The sequence below is a fragment of the Brachionichthys hirsutus genome, unplaced genomic scaffold (assembly GCF_040956055.1).
Source record: "Brachionichthys hirsutus isolate HB-005 unplaced genomic scaffold, CSIRO-AGI_Bhir_v1 contig_747, whole genome shotgun sequence".
Classification (NCBI taxonomy): Eukaryota; Metazoa; Chordata; class Actinopteri; order Lophiiformes; family Brachionichthyidae; genus Brachionichthys; species Brachionichthys hirsutus.
The window spans coordinates 443,817-465,357 of NW_027180339.1; the positions used below are offsets into that span (position 1 = coordinate 443,817).

At 45.4% G+C, this 21,541-nt stretch overlaps 2 protein-coding genes across 2 annotated transcripts in view; one reads left to right on the plus strand and one right to left on the minus strand.

Moving 5' to 3' along the window:
* LOC137913689 (peroxisomal acyl-coenzyme A oxidase 3-like) overlaps window positions 1–5,021 on the plus strand; it is a 36,678-nt gene extending 31,657 nt beyond the window's left edge. The window contains exons 17-19 of the mRNA XM_068757323.1: window positions 1,940–2,007; window positions 3,287–3,373; window positions 4,902–5,021. Of these exons, the coding sequence (XP_068613424.1) occupies window positions 1,940–2,007; window positions 3,287–3,373; window positions 4,902–5,021 (275 nt within the window). The remainder of the gene's footprint in view (window positions 1–1,939; window positions 2,008–3,286; window positions 3,374–4,901) is intronic.
* A 9,372-nt stretch (window positions 5,022–14,393) lies between these two features.
* naa40 (N-alpha-acetyltransferase 40, NatD catalytic subunit) lies at window positions 14,394–19,833 on the minus strand. Its single transcript, XM_068757338.1, has 8 exons — window positions 19,828–19,833; window positions 18,094–18,189; window positions 17,145–17,197; window positions 16,931–17,026; window positions 16,262–16,420; window positions 16,085–16,168; window positions 15,789–15,866; window positions 14,394–14,541 (listed from the first exon to the last, which is right to left on the minus strand). The coding sequence occupies exons 1-8, from the start codon at window positions 19,831–19,833 to the stop codon at window positions 14,394–14,396; spliced, it is 720 nt and encodes a 239-aa protein (XP_068613439.1).
* Window positions 19,834–21,541: the final 1,708 nt, after the last annotated feature.

Here is a 21,541-nt window from a genome sequence, read left to right on the forward strand (position 1 = left end):
AAACAAACCAACACTGGTGATTACCGTATTTTTTGGAGTATACGTCGCTCCGGATTGTAGGTCGCACCAGCCAAAAAATGCATAATTAAGAAGAAAAAACCATATATAGGTTGCACTGGAGGATAAGTCGCATTTTTGGGGAAAATTTATTTGTTAAAATCCAACACCAAACAACATATAGCACAAAGAACATGCTAACAAGTTTACCAAAATATCAGGTTTTACTCCGAATCACGAAATCCAAGGAAATCTTCATCCTCGGTGTCACTTTTGAACAACTCCCCCAACTCGGCAGGTAGACAAGACGCCGCTTCCTCTTCTACGTCGCTTACATCAGACTCGTCGTCAGTTGCAGTTCCAATTATTCCAGCCTTTCTGAATCCCGACAGGATGGTTACGGTTGTCACTGAAGCCCATGCTTTGTTGATCCATTCAATGACTTCCAGGAAAGTTGCATGGCGCATTCTCCCGGTTGCCGTGAAGCTGTGCTCTCCATCCGTCATCCACTGCTCCCACAGGTTACGCAAAACTGCCTTAAAGCTCCTATTCACGGAGATATCAAGTGGCTGGAGTATTTTGGTTAAGCCTCCAGGGATGATGGCAGGTATGGAGTTCAAAAATTTTAATTTATTTTTTAACTGTGGTGTGATGTGCGCTCTCATGCTATCCATCACAAGCAGAGCTTTGCGTGCTCTAAAGAAGCCATCCGGTCGCTTATTGTAGCACTTTGTAAGCCACAAGTTCATCATTTCTTGATCAATCCACCCTTTCTCGTTCACGGCGATTTCAACTGAGGAGGATTGGATTTTTGGCATGGTTTTTCGTTTGAAAATGACCGTCGGTGGCAGTTTTGATCCGTCTCCACAACATGCCAGCACCACTGTGAAGTGTGATCTCTCATGACCAGTTGTAACGATATTCACACTTTTTTGCCCTTTCTCTGCAACACTTCGGCCCATGGGGATGTCAAAAGTGAGGGGGACCTCGTCCATGTTAATAATATGATCCGGTGTCACGCTGTGATCACTTACATGCTTTTCAATGAACGCGCGGAAACTGTCAACCTTGGCTTGGAAGTCCGCTGGCAGTTTTTGGGACAGTGTCGTCCTAGCTCTGATAGAGAGGCGTTTGCGTTGCATGAAGCGGTAACACCAAGAAGGTCCTCCCGCAAAGCCGTTTATATTCACCTCCCTGGCAACCACCTGGGCGTGGAGACGCAACTGCACCGTTGACAAACCTCTCCCAGCAGCACGTTGTTCAAGCACCCATGCGTGAACTCGTTCCTCCAACTGCGGCCACCTAGCTTGTCGCCCGCGATTAGCTTTCTTTGTTTTCTTCATTTCAGTAAGCGGAACCTCCGCTTTTCGCCAGTCCCTTACAAGTTTTTTGCTCACTCCAAACTTTCTTTCTGCTGCTCGATTGCTGTTTTCGGCTCCATATTTCACTATCTGAAGCTTGTAAGCCGCGGAATATGACTTTCTTTTCGGCGCCATTTTCATTCAGCCCTTCTAATTTGTGTTTTTAGATAACAGGTGTGACAGATAACTCTGAACCTCCAGAAACCGCGACAGATTCTGACGGGTCACAGAGTTCCCTGTAACACCTGTTATAGAAATGTGTAGGCTACTGTCTCTGCGCTCACAGATTTTGTAAAAAAAAGCATATATAAGTCGCTCCGATTTATAAGTCGCACCCCCGACCAAACTATGAAAAAAACCGCGACTTATAATCCGGAAAATACGGTACATAACCCCGGTCTCGGGAGGGGTATTAAATGAATAAATGAATTGAGCTGCGGCGGCGTTTCTGATCAGAACCTCTATCCTGGATGACAAGGAGCAGCTCTGAGGCTGGAGAGTGCATTTATAGAACGGTGACGGCTTGAGAGGAAATGCAAGATGAGATGTAATATTATTTAACACGCTTTGTTACTGTTCAGGTAATTACTTCAGCGGTGCAAAGCCTGCCGAGTTGATCCAGACGACCATCCTCACACTCTGCTCCCAGGTAGGGACAATGTCCATGTCCCTCTGCGTGCCCCTGTTCATACTATTGTGGAATAGAAGGCCTTGGAAACATTGGATTAAGATTCAGTACTCTTCATATAGAAAAGAGAGGAATGAAGGTGAGCAGGAGTAAAACAGAGTACATGTGTGTACATGAGAAGGTCCCAGGGGGGACAGTGAAGCTACAAGGAGTAGACGTAAAGAAGGGAGAGGACTTCAGGTACCTCGGGTCAACAGAGCAGAGTGATGGAGAGAATGTGGAAAGGAGGTGAAGAATCGTGTGCAGGCAGGCTGGAACGGGGGGAGGAAAGTATCAGGTGTGCTCTGTGATAGGACGAAGGGACAGGTCTACAAGACAGTGGTGAGGACAGCCATGATGGACGGCTTAGAGACAGTGGTGAGGACAGCCATGATGGACGGCTTAGAGACAGTGGTGAGGACAGCCATGATGGACGGCTTAGAGACAGTGGTGAGGACAGCCATGATGGACGGCTTGGAGACAGTGGTGAGGACAGCCATGATGGACGGCTTAGAGACGGTGGTGAGGACAGCCATGATGGACGGCTGAGAGACAGAGTCTCTGAGGAAAAGACAGGAGGCGGAGCTAGAAGAGGAGGAGATGAAGATGCTGAGGTTCTCCTTGGGAGTGACCAGGTTGGACAGGATTAGAAATGAGACAATAAGAGGGACAGTGAAGGTTAGACGTTTTGGAGACAAGGTCAGAGAAACCAGACTTTGATGGTTTGGACATGTCCAGAGGAGAGACACGGACTATATCGGTAGAAGGATGCTGAGGATGGAACTGCCAGGGAACAGGACTAGAGGACGACCCAGGAGAAGAGACATGGACGTAGTGAGGGAGGACATGAGAGTGGCTGGTGTTGGGGAGGACGATGCAAAGGACAGGGTGAGGTGGAGGACGTTTATTTGCTATGGAGACCCCTGACAGGAAAAGTTTAACATTCAGAAGTCGACCCTTCATATATTAGAGCCAGACTTTCCTGGTCATGCTGCTGTGTGACTAACAGTAGGCCGATCCATTTCTACAAAACTGTGGCCAGAGTCCAGCCACACTTATGTCTCAACACTGAAGGCATAAAGACGTCCAAAAGTGGTCCACATGTCCTTCAAACTGAAAATGTAGTCGGCTGCTCAGACGCTGTATTCTTGAGGCGTCTTCTCTCTCTTAAGATGGGTGATGAGTTTGTGTCTCGTAGGTGCTGCTGCCTCAGAGCTTATTCTAATTCTAAATCTTCTTATTCCCTTTCTCTCTCTTGCAGTTGAAGGATGATGCAGTCGCCTTAGTGGATGTTCTCGCACCTCCCGATTTCATTCTCAATTCGCCGATTGGCAATGCTGATGGACAGGTAAAAAAAGAATATGAAGGCGTTGCGCCTGCTAACCGCAACTACGTTGTTTTAAGACGTTGAAACAGGATTGAGGAAACCCCTCGAAGTATTCTTTCCAGCGTCCGACAATATCCCGAGTCGAGGTCAGTTGCTCCGCTTTCCGCTTCCGAGGCAGCGGACGATTTGCCAGAATTTCTTCAAGGCCGACCAATAGTCTTCCTCCATGGCCTCATCATGGAGGAAGACTATTCTCTTCTTTAAATCTTTTTTATTGGGTTTGAAGTACATATATATGTGCACATACAGTACATGTACAGCCTCTTTTTTCACATTTTCAGCTCCCCCTGCATCACTTTCAGCTCTTCCCTATTGCCATCCCTGAATGCCCTCTCCGTTGTTACCCAGGGTTTGTTGTTTGGGTGACACCTCACAGTCCTTGTTGGGACATTGGAGTCCACACAGACGTTGTTACACTCTGTGAGTCCGTCGATGTCGTCTCCATGTGACTCACTAGGTGCGTTTACATGGACAACATTTCTTTATTCCGATCAGAGTTCAGAGTAAACTTGTGATCCGATGCGCCGTGTTCATGGACCCTAAAAATCCAATCCGATTAGGATTTGCGTGTTCATGCATCACACTTTTGATCGGAACAGAATATTCTGACATGCGCAGTTTGACCCAAAAGCACCGGAAATGGTAGAAGAAGAAGCGTAGCGTAGCAACTTCCGCTGCAAATAAATCATCGCTCCGTGCTTTCCTCCTGAAACGTCAGCGTTATTTTGCTCGTTTTCACCGTTTGCGCTTTTGGTTTCCTCCTTTAATGTCTCCGGCAACATGTTTGTCTCAGATATTGACCAGTTCTGTCTTCCGCCCGCCGTGCTTTTCGCTCGCTCTGCTTCAACTAGCTTCCGGGAATAGCAGCAGCGCGTGTAGCTGACGTCACAGACATGCGCAGTAAGGACGACTTGTACCGAAACATCGGAATAAGTGTTTTCATGCGCCCTGACCGGGTCACAAATCGGTATAAACCACCCCTCTCGATCGGGATAGAATTGTGACCGGATCAGGCTGGATTGGGTTAGACTATTCCGGTTAAGGTGTGTCCATGAAGCATTTTTATTCCGATCAGGATTTTAACCGGGTTAAATGTGTCCATGTAAACGCCCCTACAGAGTACATCCCATTCCATGGACTCAAAACAGGGTTCCAGGTGGACCAGGCTGATCTTCCCAAGGGGGGGGGGGGGGGGGGGGTGAAGAGCTGTATGCATCCTTAATGTCAGCATACAGCTTGTCCAAAGTCTTCCCCTCCCAGGTTGGACGGTCCACATACTGGGTGAAGGCTGTCGGGGTTTTGTCCATGTTGACATGTTTGACATCCCCAGAGATGGTGATGAGGGTGTTGGGTTGAGACGCCTGGAGCTCTGCCACTGCTCCGTGGGTGACAGTGTGGGTTGGCCATCAAGTGTAATGGTTTATTTGATATATGAGCTTATTGTCAATATTCTTTGACTAATCCTGGTTTTGTTCTTCCTCTTCTGCAGCTTTACAGGAATCTGTGGTCTGTGATTATGCAGGGCAGCCAGGTGCTTGAGCGGCCATCCTGGTGGAAGGAGTTCTGCTCAGACAAGCCCGTGGTTGGATCCCTACGTCCAAAACTCTAGGACCGTGACACAAGCTGGACATGTGCCTGTCAATTTAAAATCATGTACACTTTTCTTTATACTTATACTTGTGCGGGACTTTGTGTTGGTCCTTCACAGAAAATTCCAATAACATATATATATATATATATATATTTGGTTGTGGTTGTAACGTGACAAAATGTGAAAAGGTTCAGAGGGTATAAATACTTCTGCAAGCCACTGCACATGTTGTTCTTGCTGTATCTCTGCATTTCAGCACAAGATGTTGAGAAGTGTCCAAAATGGTATTAGAGCACGGCACAGTACAGAAAGGGCACTTCTCAAAGTATCAAACGATCTTCTTTTAGCTGTTGACGTGGGACAGTGCGTCTTAATTCTTTTAGATTTAAGCACAGCTTTTGATACAGTGGACCGTGTGATTTTAATTGATCGTTTAAATACATGGGTTAGGATCACGGACAAGGCACTAAGCTGGTTTGAATCGTATCTTTTTAAAAGAACTTTTGCAGACACCATAGATATCTTTGTTTCCTCTAAAGCACTAATTAGCTGTGGTGTAACGCAAGGTTCGATTTTAGGCCCAATTTTATTTTCAATTTACATGCTTCCGCTGGGCCAGATCATCCGGCGGCATAACGTCTCCTTTCATTGTTATGCAGACGACACACAGATATACCTTCCCCTGAGACCTGGTGACCCAGCAAGCCTAGCTGCTGTTTTTAACCTTCAATTAAATAACTCCAAATCAGAAATCATTCTATTTAACCCCCCTGACCCCTTCTGTCCTTCAGTACTTGGTCCACTATCACACAACCTCAAACCCACTGCAAAAAACCTGGGAGTTATATTTGATCACAATCTGGACTTCACCTCACACGTCAACTCGACTGATCGATCGTGCTTCTTTCACCTCCGATTAATTAAAGCACACGCTCCAACAGTCAGACCTGGAGAAAGTAATCCACACACTCATCCTCTCAAGACTCGATTACTGCAATTCTCTCCTGTCTGGCACAAACAACAAATCACTGTCCCGCCTCCAACTAGTGCCCAACTTATATTTATGATTTATTGTTGTAGAAGACAGATATGGTGGACACTGAATGCATGTGTGTCTGCTGCCCCGTGTGTTGAGTGTGGGTATAGCCTGGGGGTGGGTGTGCCTGTGGGTGTGTGCGCGTGGGCGTGTGTGAGGCTTTAAAGATGCGCACACACCTGGAACACGGAGGCGAGGGGAGAGGCAGTTGGGAGGCCGTAATTTTTGTTGACCGCTTTTACACGCGTTTGTACACTTTGGCTTTATTCGATGGTTTATTTTCATCCATCCATCATTCATCCAGGCAATATACTTTTCGGACTTTGTCTATCGCCAGTACCGCCGTACTTGGGCCTCAATAAATGCACCCGTGAACGCATCCTGGATTCCGCGTCTCTGTACAAACATTTGAGCGCGTCGGACAACTACGCAGGACCCAACGCACCCCTCAGCGGGTAAAACAGGGAAGGAAGCCGCAACATTTGTCAACAAAAAAGGCAATATGTGAAGATCATCGCGCTGCGCACTCAAACGCCGAAGGAGCAGGCCTTCAGCTGGAGAACAAACGGACAGCTAAGTGCTTTGAAATACGAAGTTTATTCATCAGGACACAGGTGAGCGCACCTGTTTGACGTCGAGGAGGATTCAACCTGTTGGTGCCGCCGCGCATCTTTGGATTGGGTTGAATTAATGAATGAAACTGGCGCAATTGCACTGCTGGAGGCGCCATTTCTCCGCGCTTGAGGAAGGGACTCTGAAGTGGATTCAATGCGCATTTACGCAGCGGTGATGGTGTTTGGAGCCAGCTGTTGAATTATTCGATTAGCATGGTTTTTTCTGAACTTTAAAGGAGACTTTTATGAATTTTGAATGTTTGGTCTCAAGAAATAAAGTAAAACAAAATGAGTCAAACAGATTACAAGCAATGTCCAAGTATGGAAATTCGGAAAGGAGAATGTAAATTACATCCTGCAAATGAAATTACTGACGAACCACCTGCACCTGAATATGATCCAGGAGACCAAGTGCAACCTGGGGACAGCATTTCAGATGCTGGGAGTAAAAGGTCTCGGTCCTATTACTCCTCCACGACCTCACGCTCTTCTGCATGTTGGAAAGCTGAAGCTGAGCTGGCAGCTTTAGAAGCCAGACAACAGTTCCTTAAAGAAAGACATGCAATTGAAGATGAAGAGGAGCAGTTACGCAAAAGAAGAGAACGGTTTCAAATGGACAGTGAAATTGCTGAAAAAATAGCAGCACTGAAGGTGCTAAAGAACCAAAGCAGCATTGCACGTAGTACGTCAAGACATTCTGACGGGATGAATTCCTACCTGGGAAAACCAAGTTTACAACAACAGCCACAAAAGTCACAATCTCTTGATGTAAAGGCCACAGAATTCATTCCATCTCTCTCTGTTAAACCAAAGGAACCCGCATATGAGAACGTACTTCCACCAGCAGAACCTAGAACCGTTCAAATCTCTGAAAATATGCAGTACAGCCATACATTTTGTGCAAACACTGGAACACCAAACACTGATGGTGTATTTGAAATAATGAGAAAGCAAAATGAAATCACATCACTTCTCATACAACAGCAGTGCATGTCTGCTCTCCCAAAAAGAGAAATCCCAGTGTTCGATGGTAACCCTCTGAAGTTTCACACCTTTATCCGAGCATTCGAAATGGGAGTAGAAAACAACACAAATAACAACTACGATCGCTTGTGTTTCCTTGAGCAATACACAAAGGGACACGCAAAGGAACTTGTGAGAAGTTTCCAATATATTGATGCAGAAAGTGGATATTTCAGAGCAAAAGCTTTATTAAAGGAACGGTACGGGAATGAGCAGAAGGTGGCGTCAGCCTATATGGAGCAAGCCTTGTCGTGGCCACACATCAAACCAGAAGATGCCATGGCCCTGCAGGAATACAGTCTCTTCCTCCGCAGCTGCTGCAATGCTATGGAGAATGTGCAGTATCTATATGACCTGGACACCCCATCTAATATGCAGAACATTATAAGAACGTTACCATATAAGATAAGAGACCAATGGCGAAGCCATGCCTGTGATCTACAGGAGAAATCTAACCGAAGAGCAAGGTTTATCGACATCACAACCTTTGTTGAAAGGCAGGTCAAGATCCTCACTGACCCTGTGTTTGACAACATACAGGATGAACCTACCAGGAATAAAAGTGCAAGCAAACCTGAAACTCTGCTCCACTCTAGAATTAAAACAAGCTTTTCCACCACTGTAGACCCTGTGGAGAGGAAATATCAGTCTGGATATACGAGCAAGGATACTCACCCACCAAGGAGGAACATATGCCCCTGTTGTAAAGGAGGACACTCACTGGAGGAGTGTGTGCAGTTGGAGAGAATGGCTCACAGAGAGAAGATAGGCTTCTTGAAGGAGAGTGGGTTTTGTTTTGGCTGTCTGCGTAAAGGGCACATCAGCAAATATTGCCGCAAGAGGATCACCTGTTTGAAATGTGGCCTGAAGCATCCAACTGTCCTGCACAGGGACAATGTGAGTAATCCTGAGCAGACTGGAAGGAACATCACACTCTCAGTGGATAACACCTTGGTCTCAAGTGGTCTTACAGGGGCTGGAGAGCAGAACTGCAAACTGCCTATAGTGCCGGTCCAGGTTAAAGCAAAACAGGGCAGTGAAACCATCAACACGTATGCTTTCCTGGACCAAGGCAGCACAGCGTCGTTCTGCACAGAGGATCTAATGCACAGAGGATCTAATGCACAGAGGATCTGATGCACAGACTCCATCTCACTGGAAGAAAGACCAGCATTCTCCTGAGAACTATGGGCCAGGAAAAGGTGGTGACCAGTTATGTTGTGCCCGAATTGGAAATAGCTGCACTGGATGAAGAGAAGTTCATTGATTTGCCGAGAGCTTTCACACAGGAGTCGATGCCAGTATACAAGAACAACATACCAACCGAGAAGGACCTGAGAATGTGGCCGCACCTACAGCACCTTGCTTTACCTCAGATTGATGCAGAGATTGATCTGCTCATAGGGACTAATGTTCCCAAAGCTGTGGAGCCACTGGAGGTGATCCTCAGCATGAATGATGGACCTTATGCCATTAGGACTGTACTGGGCTGGACAGTGAATGGGCCACTGATAGGACACAGTGGGCAGGCCACTGATTGTGAGGCAGTGACAGTAAACGGAGTTTCCATCACGAATTCAGACGAGCTGTGGAGACGACCGTTTGTGAATGGTTTTAAATATTGACCAGAAGGAGGATTAGGAGGAGCACTAATTAGCTGTGGTGTAACGCAAGGTTCGATTTTAGGCCCAATTTTATTTTCAATTTACATGCTTCCGCTGGGCCAGATCATCCGGCGGCATAACGTCTCCTTTCATTGTTATGCAGACGACACACAGATATACCTTTCCCTGAGACCTGGTGACCCAGCAAGCCTAGCTGCTGTTTTTAACTGTCTAGACAACGTTAACTGTTGGATGGCACATAACTTTATTCAATTAAATAACTCCAAATCAGAAATCAATCTATTTAACCCCCCTGATCCCTTCTGTCCTTCAGAACTTGGTCCACTATCACACAACCTCAAACCCACTGCAAAAAACCTGGGAGTTATATTTGATCACAATCTGGACTTTACCTCACACGTCAACTCGACTAATCGATCGTGCTTCTTTCACCTCCGATTAATTAAAGCACACGCTCCAACAGTCAGACCTGGAGAAAGTAATCCACACACTCATCCTCTCAAGACTCGATTACTGCAATTCTCTCCTGTCTGGCACAAACAACAAATCACTGTCCCGCCTCCAACTAGTGCCCAACTTATATTTATGATTTATTGTTGTAGAAGACAGATATGGTGGACACTGAATGCATGTGTGTCTGCTGCCCCGTGTGTTGAGTGTGGGTATAGCCTGGGGGTGGGAGTGCCTGTGGGTGTGTGCGCGTGGGCGTGTGTGAGGCTTTAAAGATGCGCACACACCTGGAACACGGAGGCGAGGGGAGAGGCAGTTGGGAGGCCGTCATTTTTGTTGACCGCTTTTACACGCGTTTGTACACTTTGGCTTTATTCGATGGTTTATTTTCATCCATCCATCATTCATCCAGGCAATATACTTTTCGGACTTTGTCTATCGCCAGTACCGCCGTACTTGGGCCTCAATAAATGCACCCGTGAACGCATCCTGGATTCCGCGTCTCTGTACAAACATTTGAGCGCGTCGGACAACTACGCAGGACCCAACGCACCCCTCAGCGGCTAAAACAGGGAAGGAAGCCGCAACCCGCAACAATTGTCTTTATATGAAGGTACACTTCTTCCTTGCCTTCTTCGCATGCAGCTGGTTCTGGAGGTCCTCTAGCTCGGACATCTGCTCTGCACACTGTTGATCCTTCTTTTTCAGAAGGTTGTTCTCAGCCTCAGCCTCCTCCAGAGCAGCAGTCAGAGAGACCATCTGATCTTTCTGTTGGTCCATCTCATCCATTCGGGTGTTCAGCTCTGCCTTCTGCTGCTCGACCAGATGGATTTTAACACAATTACAGCCAATGGTGGTTTGTTTTTTTAATTTCATCACTTCAGCATATCACAATAAAATATTGAATCACATGAATGTTTAACATGGAAACATTCAGAATGCATTAAGCTGTCCTGCGTGCTTGTGTGTGTGTTGTTTAGTGTCGGGGTGTGTGTGTGTGTGGGTGAGTGTGTCGGTCGTCTTCAACAGCATGGCAAAGTTGGATGCCGAGGGTTGACTCGCTGCGCTCATCAACTTGTCGTCTTCTGCGTTGCAAAAGCAATAGCCTTACGCCTAGGATAGGCGCTCGGGCCTAATTAGAGCCTTGAACACGTCAGCGAAATGTCCGAAGCAACAAAAGCGTCTAAATTGTCTGAAGTGGAAGCGTCTCCAGCAGACGACGATAACAGAGCAATGGATGGACTCATCCACTCTACTCCTCTCGCCGTGCTTCGGTGTGCACAAACACTCAACAATCCACTCCATTCCCATCATTCCGGGGAACGCGACAAGGATGCCCACTTTCTGCGTTGCTGCTTGCACTGGGGATTGAAACACTTTCAGATGCATTAAAAATGGAAGAGGGATTGGGGGGGGATTGAAAGATGGGGCACCAACAATGAGGAATTACCTGAAAAAAGCAGAAAACTACGCAATTTAGTGAACAAAATGATCACAAATAGCAAAAAGGATTTCTTAAATGAGAACATTGAGGCATCTGAGAATCTAGGTGCTGAAAAAGATACTTTCTCTTTCACACCTGTAAATACTGTTGATGTGCTAAAGAAACTAGTTGCAGATACTCAGCTGTCTCCATTGCTCCCATCTTATAAATGTATCCATCAATCGGTGTCGCAGGGTCGGTAAAAACACTGAAGGTAGCGTTTTGACTGGTGCGATGCGAAAAGCCGTGGAAAGAGAGAATGCGGCGCTAATAGCTGAGGAGGCAGCGGGTGCGCTCGCCATCCCACCTTCAATGTTGCTCGCTTTGTCATAATATGCAAATTGTGATGGGAATAAATTAACTCGTCTACACTTTTTTTTGAACTGATGATTTTTCTCATTTACAGTATGGCTTTATCTCTAACAATTTAAAAATTGTTTCAACCTTTTAAAAAAGTTATCAAAACTGAGTATTTTATTGTAACAACTATCAACTTGAATAAAAAAAAGATATTGATGAGTCAGTCAGAATACTTTGTCATGTGAATATAAATTACAGATTACCATAAATAAACAGCATCACTTCAAAGCTGGAATATTTTAATTTATTTGCTACATACAAATAAAACACTGACAAGGCATAATTGACTTAGTTTTCCCTTTCAATGTCATTCATGGACAAGACTACGACACTCACTCTCAAATACGGAGTTTTTCTTTTATTATCTTTAAAAAAGTGTTTTTCACCAAGAAATTTGAAGATGATTCCACAACAGCTTATATACTGTATATACATAGAGGAACAAAGAAAGGAAAGAGCCCAACTTCTGAGTATACAACCTTTTTCTGAAATGAAACTAATCTGGCTATCTTCAGGCTCCCCTTAGAACTGAACACATCTTCACAGAAACGTTTTTTACCTCCAGCGAGCCTTTTTTAAAGACAGCTCAGCTGTCTGGATTGGATGTAGCAGCTAATCACAGATCTAGGATCAGTTCTGAAGGTGTGTCACGCTTACAATTTTCATGTAATTCCACAATAACAAGGCAAAGAAAGACCAGGACCTTTTTGTGCCACTTCCTTAGTTGTGTTAGCATTATAATTTTAGATTTTAAATACAGCACGAGACAAATACTGATTCCAGATTATAAATGCAGCTAATCCAATCGAGCAAACTGAATATACACATGTGCTGTTAAACTAAATCAGTGAGGTTTAATTAACCTGAGAGCCTGTCATTCAGTTATTTTACCATTATGTACATCCCTATGTTACTGTCATTTATGCAGTACAAAAACGAGTTCCTGTACCAGAAGGTAGTCGAACACTAATACAAGCAAACGTTTGTTTTATGACACAATCGAGTCTGAAAACTGCCAAAATCTTCCAACCCATAATCCGAACTGAAACGTCAAAAAAATATATATATATTTTACATTTTTGTTCTGGTGTAACAAATAACTTCAGTATGTAGCTGTTCCTAAGACCATGTCTTCACATTTCAATCTCTCCAGTCCCACACATCAAATCGTACAGCCTCTCAAGTTGAACTTTGATGCGGACTCCAAAAAGAAAAGCAGAAAAACAGTTGCTCACAGTAACAGGAACCGAGGACGCTTTATATCTGGAGTAGTGTCAAGTCCTTTAATCTCAAATCTGTACAAGATTAAAGGGTTCGATGGTGGTTTCCCAGTCGAGCTTTAAATTTAACAAATACTCTGATGGTTCTGCATTAAACTAATAGAATCAAAAGGTCTGAGGTAACTGCAGCGGCCTTCCCTGGTAACGTGGCGTCTAAAATCCTACGTGGATATTCCATATAACTTCACACAACACTGGTTTGGTGCAAAGTTGTTTTTCTAGCAATACAAAACTCATGATTAACTTTAAAATCCATGTTGACGGGAGATGTATTGACCCAAAAGAAGACTTGAGACACATGTTCAGTGATGCTGAGCTTCAGCGTTCTAGAACCCCGATTTGGGACGTTTTTAAGATTCTGTAATGCAACTAAAGATGAGAAAACAGCAGGCAAAGAGATCGTGATACATGTCGCCTCCCCACGAGCTAACAGCTACCGATCCGTATCCATATTAAATCAATATGATTTGCTCACGCTAACAGAATGTATAAGGGAGGGATTGAGGACGGTTTAAATGTTGGTTTTTAAATACGGCTAAAGGCGCCGCCGACAAACTATTTTACCACTAGTAGTTGGAAAGACGGTGAACAAAGAGACAAGAGGAACAAAAGTGATTAAATCAATCAGCATTCAGGATCTTTAGGGGACGGAAGAAGGCTGGACCAGAAAAGAAAGGAGGATGTAGTTATACTTTAATTAGAGCGTCCCCAGCTGTAAATGTAAGATTGGAAACAAGGAACAGCCGACAGGAAGAGCCGGGTTTCAGTTCATAATAATTTGATAAGGAAGTCTGAACATGTAGTACGGTCATGCTAGGATTATGCTCTGGATTGGACCTATCATTTAATCCCCCCCCCCCCCCCCCCCCACTCATTCCAATGGAAGAAAGGAGTAACCTTAATCATGAACAAGGCAGACCTTATGGAGCAACATAAAAATGTGAGTGGAGACATCCCTGTTTTTGGAATTGGCTGATAATGGCCTGTAGGCTGTCTCCGGTTCTACCTGTCAGAGGTAGAGCCAAATAAAAGCTGACGTTACAATCCAGCAACATTTTTCAGGCTAGTGTTTGGACCCGAATGCGAATGGAAACATTGGTCTGAGGCCCCAAAGGAATAAGAAACTAACTTATAAATATGTCCTATCCATTTTGAATGGTTCGTAACTTGAGTTAAGACGAGACCGATCGACTTGCCACAAAAGGCTTTAGAAATCTCGACTTGAGGTAGCAAGTTTCAAAATAATAAAGCCTCCGGAATACTTAACCGTCCTCTGACTGCGTCACTAATTACACTGCTAAATAGAATGCCTTCATTGACACTGCGTCGAAAACAACAAAATCGTAAATGGGATAAGAGAGTGAGAAAAAAACGTTGCTGTAACGTTTAACAAAGACGTAGGAAAGAAAAAAAGGAAGCCGTGGGGGGGGGGGGGGGGGCGCTCACACTGCAGTAGCAGCAGAAACACGCTCTCACACACGCACTCGCCGAGTCTGAGACCATGCTGGCCAGAGGCTGGTCAGTGGCAGCAGCCCCCGCAGTGCCCGCCGCCGTGGCTGTGTCCAGCAGAGGCCTCCCCGTGCTTGGTTCGCCGGCTGAGGATCTCGTAGGAGCAGTCGTCACCGCAGCAACCCGACATGCTCGGCGAAGTCTCGTCGATTTCAAACCTAAATGTGCAGCGAGAGAAGACCCTCCGTGACCCTTCTGAAGGCAGCGAACGGTTCGGAGACATTTTATGTTCATGTAGAAACCGTGGCTGAAAGAACACCACGCATTTGTAACTTGTAAGGTGGCAGCTCGAGGGGGGTCAAGTACCGCTAAGAATGCGGGTAAAAGTTCCACATTTTGTTTTTCACCGATTAACAAAATATAAAGTGAGCAAACAGCAAGCAGGAAAAATGGGAATCAAACCAATATCCGGCGTGAGCACTCTGTCCTTCAAGACTGCATCAGTTTGCATTTTGTAAATCAATAAATTAACAGTTTTGTGTTTTTGAAAGTATTGTTACTTTACACTGTGGTTCTCAAATGGTGGGGCGCGGTGCGATGTCAGGGGGGGGCGCCTGTGACCGCGGAGAAAATGTTTTTTTTGCCTTACGAGAGTAAAGTGTAATTGCACATCCACTCCAGTAGTTGGCAGTGGCGCCCTGATTGTCAGAGTGCGCGTAGGGAGTATTAGCAGAAGAAGAGCGGTCGCAAAAAATCTACGGTGGGAGGAGAAGAAAGACCTGGCTTCCTCATTTTCGGTTGCAGACTAAAAAAAATGGTAATAAAGTTATTATTTGTTGCAAGTTGATCTATATTTCTTTATTTTTCATATTTTTTGTATGTTAATAAGGATACGAGAGTGGGGTTTTTTTCGGGGGGGGAGCGAAATGTTCTTTTCTTCCTGGGGGGGGTGCGACAGAAAATAATTGAGAAGCACTGCTTTACAGCATTTCTTCATATATGCGCACTAGTATGTGTGTGCGTGTGTGTGTGTGTGTGAGTACAAAGGCACGCACACAGACAAAGAGTAATCGCTTGAACAAACAGGTCTAAAATGAATTAATATGTTTATCAATTAGAGGAAACGTTTTTAAAGTGGGGTTGCGGTCCCCTTGGGGTTCTTCGTAGGGTTATGTGGGGTCAGGAAAAAGAAATAAAGCTTATTTTTGACATTTCCATCCACAATGCTATTTTTGTTTTAGGTTTTATTTATATTTGTGGAACTGAATGACGGATCCCGGGACTAAATGTGACCAAATTGGGGTCCGTGGTGACATTTGTGTCGATTTTAGGGTTCAACACAAAAAACGATTGTCGGGGAACTCCAGCATGAGATCACGGTCGCTCTGCATTCGTCTTCTTTGACCAGAATCAGCTGTAATTAATTAGCATTCACATTCCCCGTCCCATTTGTCAGTGTACTTACTGTAAAGCTTCTCTGAAGAACTGGTAAGCCCCGTGGTTGTGCTTGAAAACTGTCAACATCACCTTCTTCATCTGTGTACTGGACAGACGGGGGGGGAAAAGGTAAATAAAAGTACAGAAGTATTACATTCAAGTTGACTGAAAGATCGGCCTATTGATTTTTGTGTGTATAGTACCAGTCAAAAGTATTTATGGATGAGTGTGTGAGGAAATCACAATCAGATTTCCAAATTTAGCACATTCACGCGGTTGTAGCTAGCCTTCGTGTGAATGCATGAACGCAGCGCTAGGTTCCACCTGTTGGCGATGAGCTGCAATATCTGGATGAGGAACTTTCCCAGTCCTTTCCTCCGCACTCGGCTCTCTAACTGCACTTCGTAGCTGCAGGTGAACACAAGTCAGGACAAAAATCAGGCACACGCTGGAACCCGACATGGGTTCCAATCCACAAACTCCTGGATGGGTGCGCCGTACCAATATAAAACCTCCTCCCCGCACTCCACGTCGAATCGGAAGTGAGAGAATGCGACGGGGGCGGAGTCGCCGTCGCGAGCCAATAAATACCACGCCCTCTCGTCGTTCATCTCTTCCCTCTTCTCCCTCTCCTTCCAGCCCCATTCGCTCTGCTCATACCTGCAGCAGGACAATAGAAACAGCAGAAATGTACGGGATGCAATTTCTTAAAACTTTATATATATGTACATTTTTTTGATTTGGTGGCAACATCTGATGAGGAAGCAGGATAAACCCTGGATATAAACATTTGACCATATAAATAAATAAATTCCCACCATATCATTTCCTCACTTAAAACATGACCTAAATCAGGGGTGGGCAGACATTTTGACTCGCGGGCCACAATGGGTTCTAAAGAGAGGGGCGGGGCCAGGAACAGATGGGTGAGCTAATATAAATGACATGTAGAAGCCTTTTACAGGAAATGATTTGGCCTTTTACAGGTAGCATTACAGGGAAAAGGTAAAATTAATGAGGTTTCATTTTAATAAAATGTAATTTAATGATAGAATTTGGACAAATTTGGCGGGCCGGATTAAAAAACCCAAAGGGCCACATATGGCCCCCGGGCCGGAGCGTACTCTCGAGCCGTTTAGCACCTTTAACCGCACAAACCCGATGCCTTACAGTGACTGCATGTTGGCTCTGGTGAGTTCGAAGGCCCACTCCACGGACAGCGGGTTGAGCGCGGTCACTCGCCTGCACTCGATCTGCAGGTTCAGCCTGAGACGAGCAAACACAGTGAAGGGGGGGGGGGGGGGGGGGGGGTCAGGCAAAGACAAGGAGAGCAAACCACGCAATGCTGACGGAGGCCTCTGCGTTGGAACGAAGCGGCGCATACCCGTTTCTGTCGTACTTTTTGAAGGCTGGGAAGGAAGCCAGCGGGTCATCGAGCTGTGGGAGAAGGGTCGGAGTGAGCTTAAAGGGCTTCCAACACGGAGAAGCAGCGCGTCTCTTCACCTTCCACAAGTTAGCATAAACATATGTACATATACTCACAAAGATACTGAGGATGAAGCTTTAGATTTGCCTCCTGGCAAAAAATATTTCAATGTAGGTCAAGAAACAAGCCGCTGATTTGATTCCACAAGTCATCATTAGAGGAATATCCAAGAAGAAACATTTCATTTTTCCTGCTTCTAGTTTCTTATATGCAAGGAATACATTGTGGTGGGAAATAGATGGGGGGGGGGGGGGGGGGTCTGTTGGAATAAAACATGATCAAGTTTCTTTTTTCAGACATTTTATAGACAAAACTATTCATCCGTTCTTACTTCTACACTTTTGTATTTTCAAACCATACCACTTTGCGAAGGCCTTTGATTTCGTTAAAAAGGTACAATTGGAGATTGTAATTCTAAACTAAGCACCGGTCTGCCACAACTTCAGGCCTCGTGGGACAAAGGCAAAGTAGGAGTTATGGCTCCACCAGGCACCCGTAGTGAGAGGCCAAACGAAATTAGAACAAATCAGTTTGCCTACCGCCTCCAAAGCTCCACGAGTGGCAACCCGTTGGGTTTAATCCCACCGATCAATTATGCATTAACGAACATATGGCCTTCCGTTTGGCTTCTCCTCTTGTGTGAATATCAATTGTGGATATATTTGGGACACGGAGGGCATCCCGTGCAAAGATAAAAAATCTGACAAGAGAGACCGTCAGAGCCTTCAAAAGGGTTTCAGTCTCAAAAGTAGATTTATTATTAACACGCCTGCACAGAAACTCCCACCGAGGCCCCCCGGAGGCCGACGACAGCGACACACGCTGGACAGTCTGCTCCCTGAATCACCTTATTGGCCGCATCCACCTTGGCACAGACGGCGTCCATGGCCGCCCTCTCCTCCAGACGCCGGGCCTTCTTCTCCTTCGCTCTGTTGGACTTCCTCTGAAGACAAGACGAAGATGAAGCGACGGGTGAGATGGAAAAAGAGAGGGAATGAACGAAGGAATGAATAGAACATTTCGGTCTTCTCCTCCACTCCTTTGTCAGCCAGCAAATAAAAAACAAAGTGTTACTTAATGTATGAAGAACCTGTCGAGTTTCTGACACTGGAAGTATCATCTTGTATTTGCTGGTTAGACATCACACAAGTCGCCAGCGTCTCCAACCAAAAACCAGAAGTGTCCCGTTACGACACGAAGAAGGGCTTTTGGTACAAAAACATGAAAGGCGAAAGAAAACGCAGAGATCTAAACGTCACACAAACATTTATTCCTTTATTTAGTGATATCACAGGTATGCACGCGTGTGAATACCGTCATGTACAGTCCGTGTTGGAAAGGATGGCAGAACGCTGGAAAATAATTGTTCTAGTTTCACAGAAACGTCTTCTAAACTTTGTAGGTTCAATTCATTCTGCCTTTACAGAGAAATAAAATATATAATATTCTAATTGTGCTTCTTTTTCATCACAACGACACAGAATGAATCACCCAAGAACAGAAAAAGCCTGAAATCTGGAAACAGGCAGAACCACAACGTTTATTGCTGTATTGGTTGGAAGATGGGACTAGAACAGGGGTGGACAAAGTTTTTGACTGGCGGGAACAGATGGATGGAGTGTTTGCATGAACTAATATAAATAATACGTAAAAGCCATTACAGGAAAGGATTTGGCCTTTTACAGGCAGCATTACAGGGCAAAGGTCAAACGAATGACGTTTAATTATAATACAATTTAATTTAATTATATAAAAGTTCGGTAAGTTGATTGGCTATAAAGGCTATTTAACGGCGATAACAATTACGTTTGCGCGGCTCAAAATTAAATTGAACAGTTTAATTGATTGGCTGTGAAACAACTTCTAGTCAGGAGGCTGGATTTGATTTTAGGATATAAACCATTAGAACACTTTCACATGCAGCAAATGGGCCTGAACCCATTAGGGGACACGTTTACAGCGCTGACATGACATATTACAAAATAAACCGGTGAGGAGACGCTTCAGAGGGGACGCGCTGCGCTAAGCAGCGACCCCCGCACCGGAGGAGCTGCAGGCGGGGCTGGGTCTACGCAAGCACGTGGATCGGTCTATCGAGTGAAAGTGGAGGATGTGCCAAAGAAAACTAGCTTAAAGTTAAAGTGCAGGCCTGCGCGTTAAGCTAGCGCGTTAAGCTAGCGCGTCGCGCTAAGCAAGTAGCATTGTTTGTTAGCATAGCAACGCACTCGTCGCTGTTCCTACGGGGGGGGGGCTAACTGCGTTAGCACGCTAACAATGGCTCAACTTCACCCAGAGAGGAGTTAACTGCGCGCAGGGGGGCGAGGGCAAGGCAGCGCAGCAACAATGGCTGTGTGGGCTAAGATGGTTGCCCTACCGGGGGGGCAGCTAGCCCGGGAACGCAGCCCCGCGCGCCCCCGCGCCAGCGAAGCACCTTCTGACTGCATCCACCCACCCGCCGTGGGGTCTCTCTCCCTCTCTCTCTCTCTCTCTCTCTCCTCTCGCCATCACGTCTTCATGAGCACAAACATCCACCTTTCATCGCATCACTAATCGAGACATTTAAAAATCGTGCACGACTCACCCCCATTTCGTGGTTGTGCGTGTGATCGATCCCCCCGGAGAAGCGCACCTCTATTGTCCCTGTTATTAGTATCGTGACTCCAGACAGAAGGGGGGGGGGGGGGGGGGCAGATTGATGACAATGAAAGTGTGCAGCCGGCTATGTCACCGACAAACGGCGACACCGGCGGGCGCGGGTCTGTTTGAAACCTCCATGAAGGATTCGCTTCTTTCTTTTAAATCCGATTGGCGCCAAGCGCGCTCAGGATGATCACAGGTCCCGCCGCGAGCCGCGCCGCCTCGAGCCTCCGTTGTCCGGCTGTGGTGCGTTCAGGTACCCTGTTCGAGCTCCGACTTCTGAGTCTCGGAGGGGCTTATCTTCTTCTTTTCTTTTTAACTAAATGTGTCCCCCCCCCCCCCCAAAAAACATCTGTTTGTGTTTTGTTTAATTTAGGTTTCTGTGAAATCTTTTGCGTTTTACACACTTTATATATTTTTTTGAGAAATGTAAGCTTAACCTTTTTCTAATACTTTTGTTATGCAACACCCAAGGAGCAGAAAGTAATCTGCTTTAACCAAAATGCAGTTTAATACAAAACAAAGACAAGATATGTCTTTCATATGTATATGGGAATTCTGAATTTAATATTTGCAACACATTTCTAAACAGTTTGCACCAGGGGTTTGTTTTAAATTGTGTAACATCACTTTTATTTTAGCAACACTTTCATCTGATGTGATGTTTGATGCCGGAGTCTCTTTTTAATTTGTATATTTTATGATCCATAATGTTCCACACACTTTCAATGGAGAGTTTCACCAGATTCATTGATTCCTTTGATAAAATTACGGACTTTAAATCCGTCGTCGTAATACAGTCGTGCAGCACGTGAAGGCACCATTACTTTAGCGCGAAGGTGCTTTCCTTATTTGGAACGTGACGTCAGACCCTCAGAGGGATGGAGAGGGTCAACGTGTCTTTGCTTTATTAAACGACATCGTCAAACATTGCAGGGACATGTAAACACAAAGAGGTCGTAGTGTTTTAATGCACACTTCTTGGTGGGAGTTTGGAACCCATCACACACCGTGCTGGGATGTGTCCGGATCATTTGTGTGTTCGTCTAACATGCTGAACATCCTTCCTGTCTCTACTCTTCATCACTCAGCCTGGACAGATCCTTCTCTCCCTCTTTACTTTCTAACCTGCATACAGGTCATCATATGCCCTCTGTTTGACCTTTGCCACCTCTACCTTTGCCTTGCGCCTCATCTACAATGTTGTGTCTTTCTTTTACCTGCCGAGGGACTGCGGATGTAAATTAGCATTTTTGCTCAAATCCGGCATATTTACGTCTGTATAGATGTTCATTAATATGCACTGTCCCTATCAAATACATGAATAAATAAAAAACTAGAAAACGACAATCAGAGACTGCAGACCCCGCCTCCAAAAGATTATTGGATCTTGTGAGACAGTAAACAGGGCTTCCGGATCAGAGGGGCCAAACCTGCTCTAGCTTGCTGCTCCGGAACGTACTACAAGACTCCTTCTGGACTCTTTTTCCCATCATGCCATTCGTGTCCCTCCCTCTTAAAGTGGCAGTTTACAGCAGAGGCACAATTCCAGATGTAAAAATCATTCTAGAATCTGGATCCAGATCCGGATCAACGTCATTCTCGGGGAGGACCGAGCCACGGACAGAACCTTGCTTGTGTAAAAATTTCAAGTCGAT

Coding starts and splice junctions, on each gene's coding strand:
- naa40 (XM_068757338.1), bottom strand. Junction 16,421..16,930: donor AGAGCCAACATGCAGTCACT/GTAAGGCATCGG, acceptor GTCCTGCTGCAG/GTATGAGCAGAGCGAATGGG. Junction 14,542..15,788: donor TTCTTCAGAGAAGCTTTACA/GTAAGTACACTG, acceptor CTGCACATTTAG/GTTTGAAATCGACGAGACTT.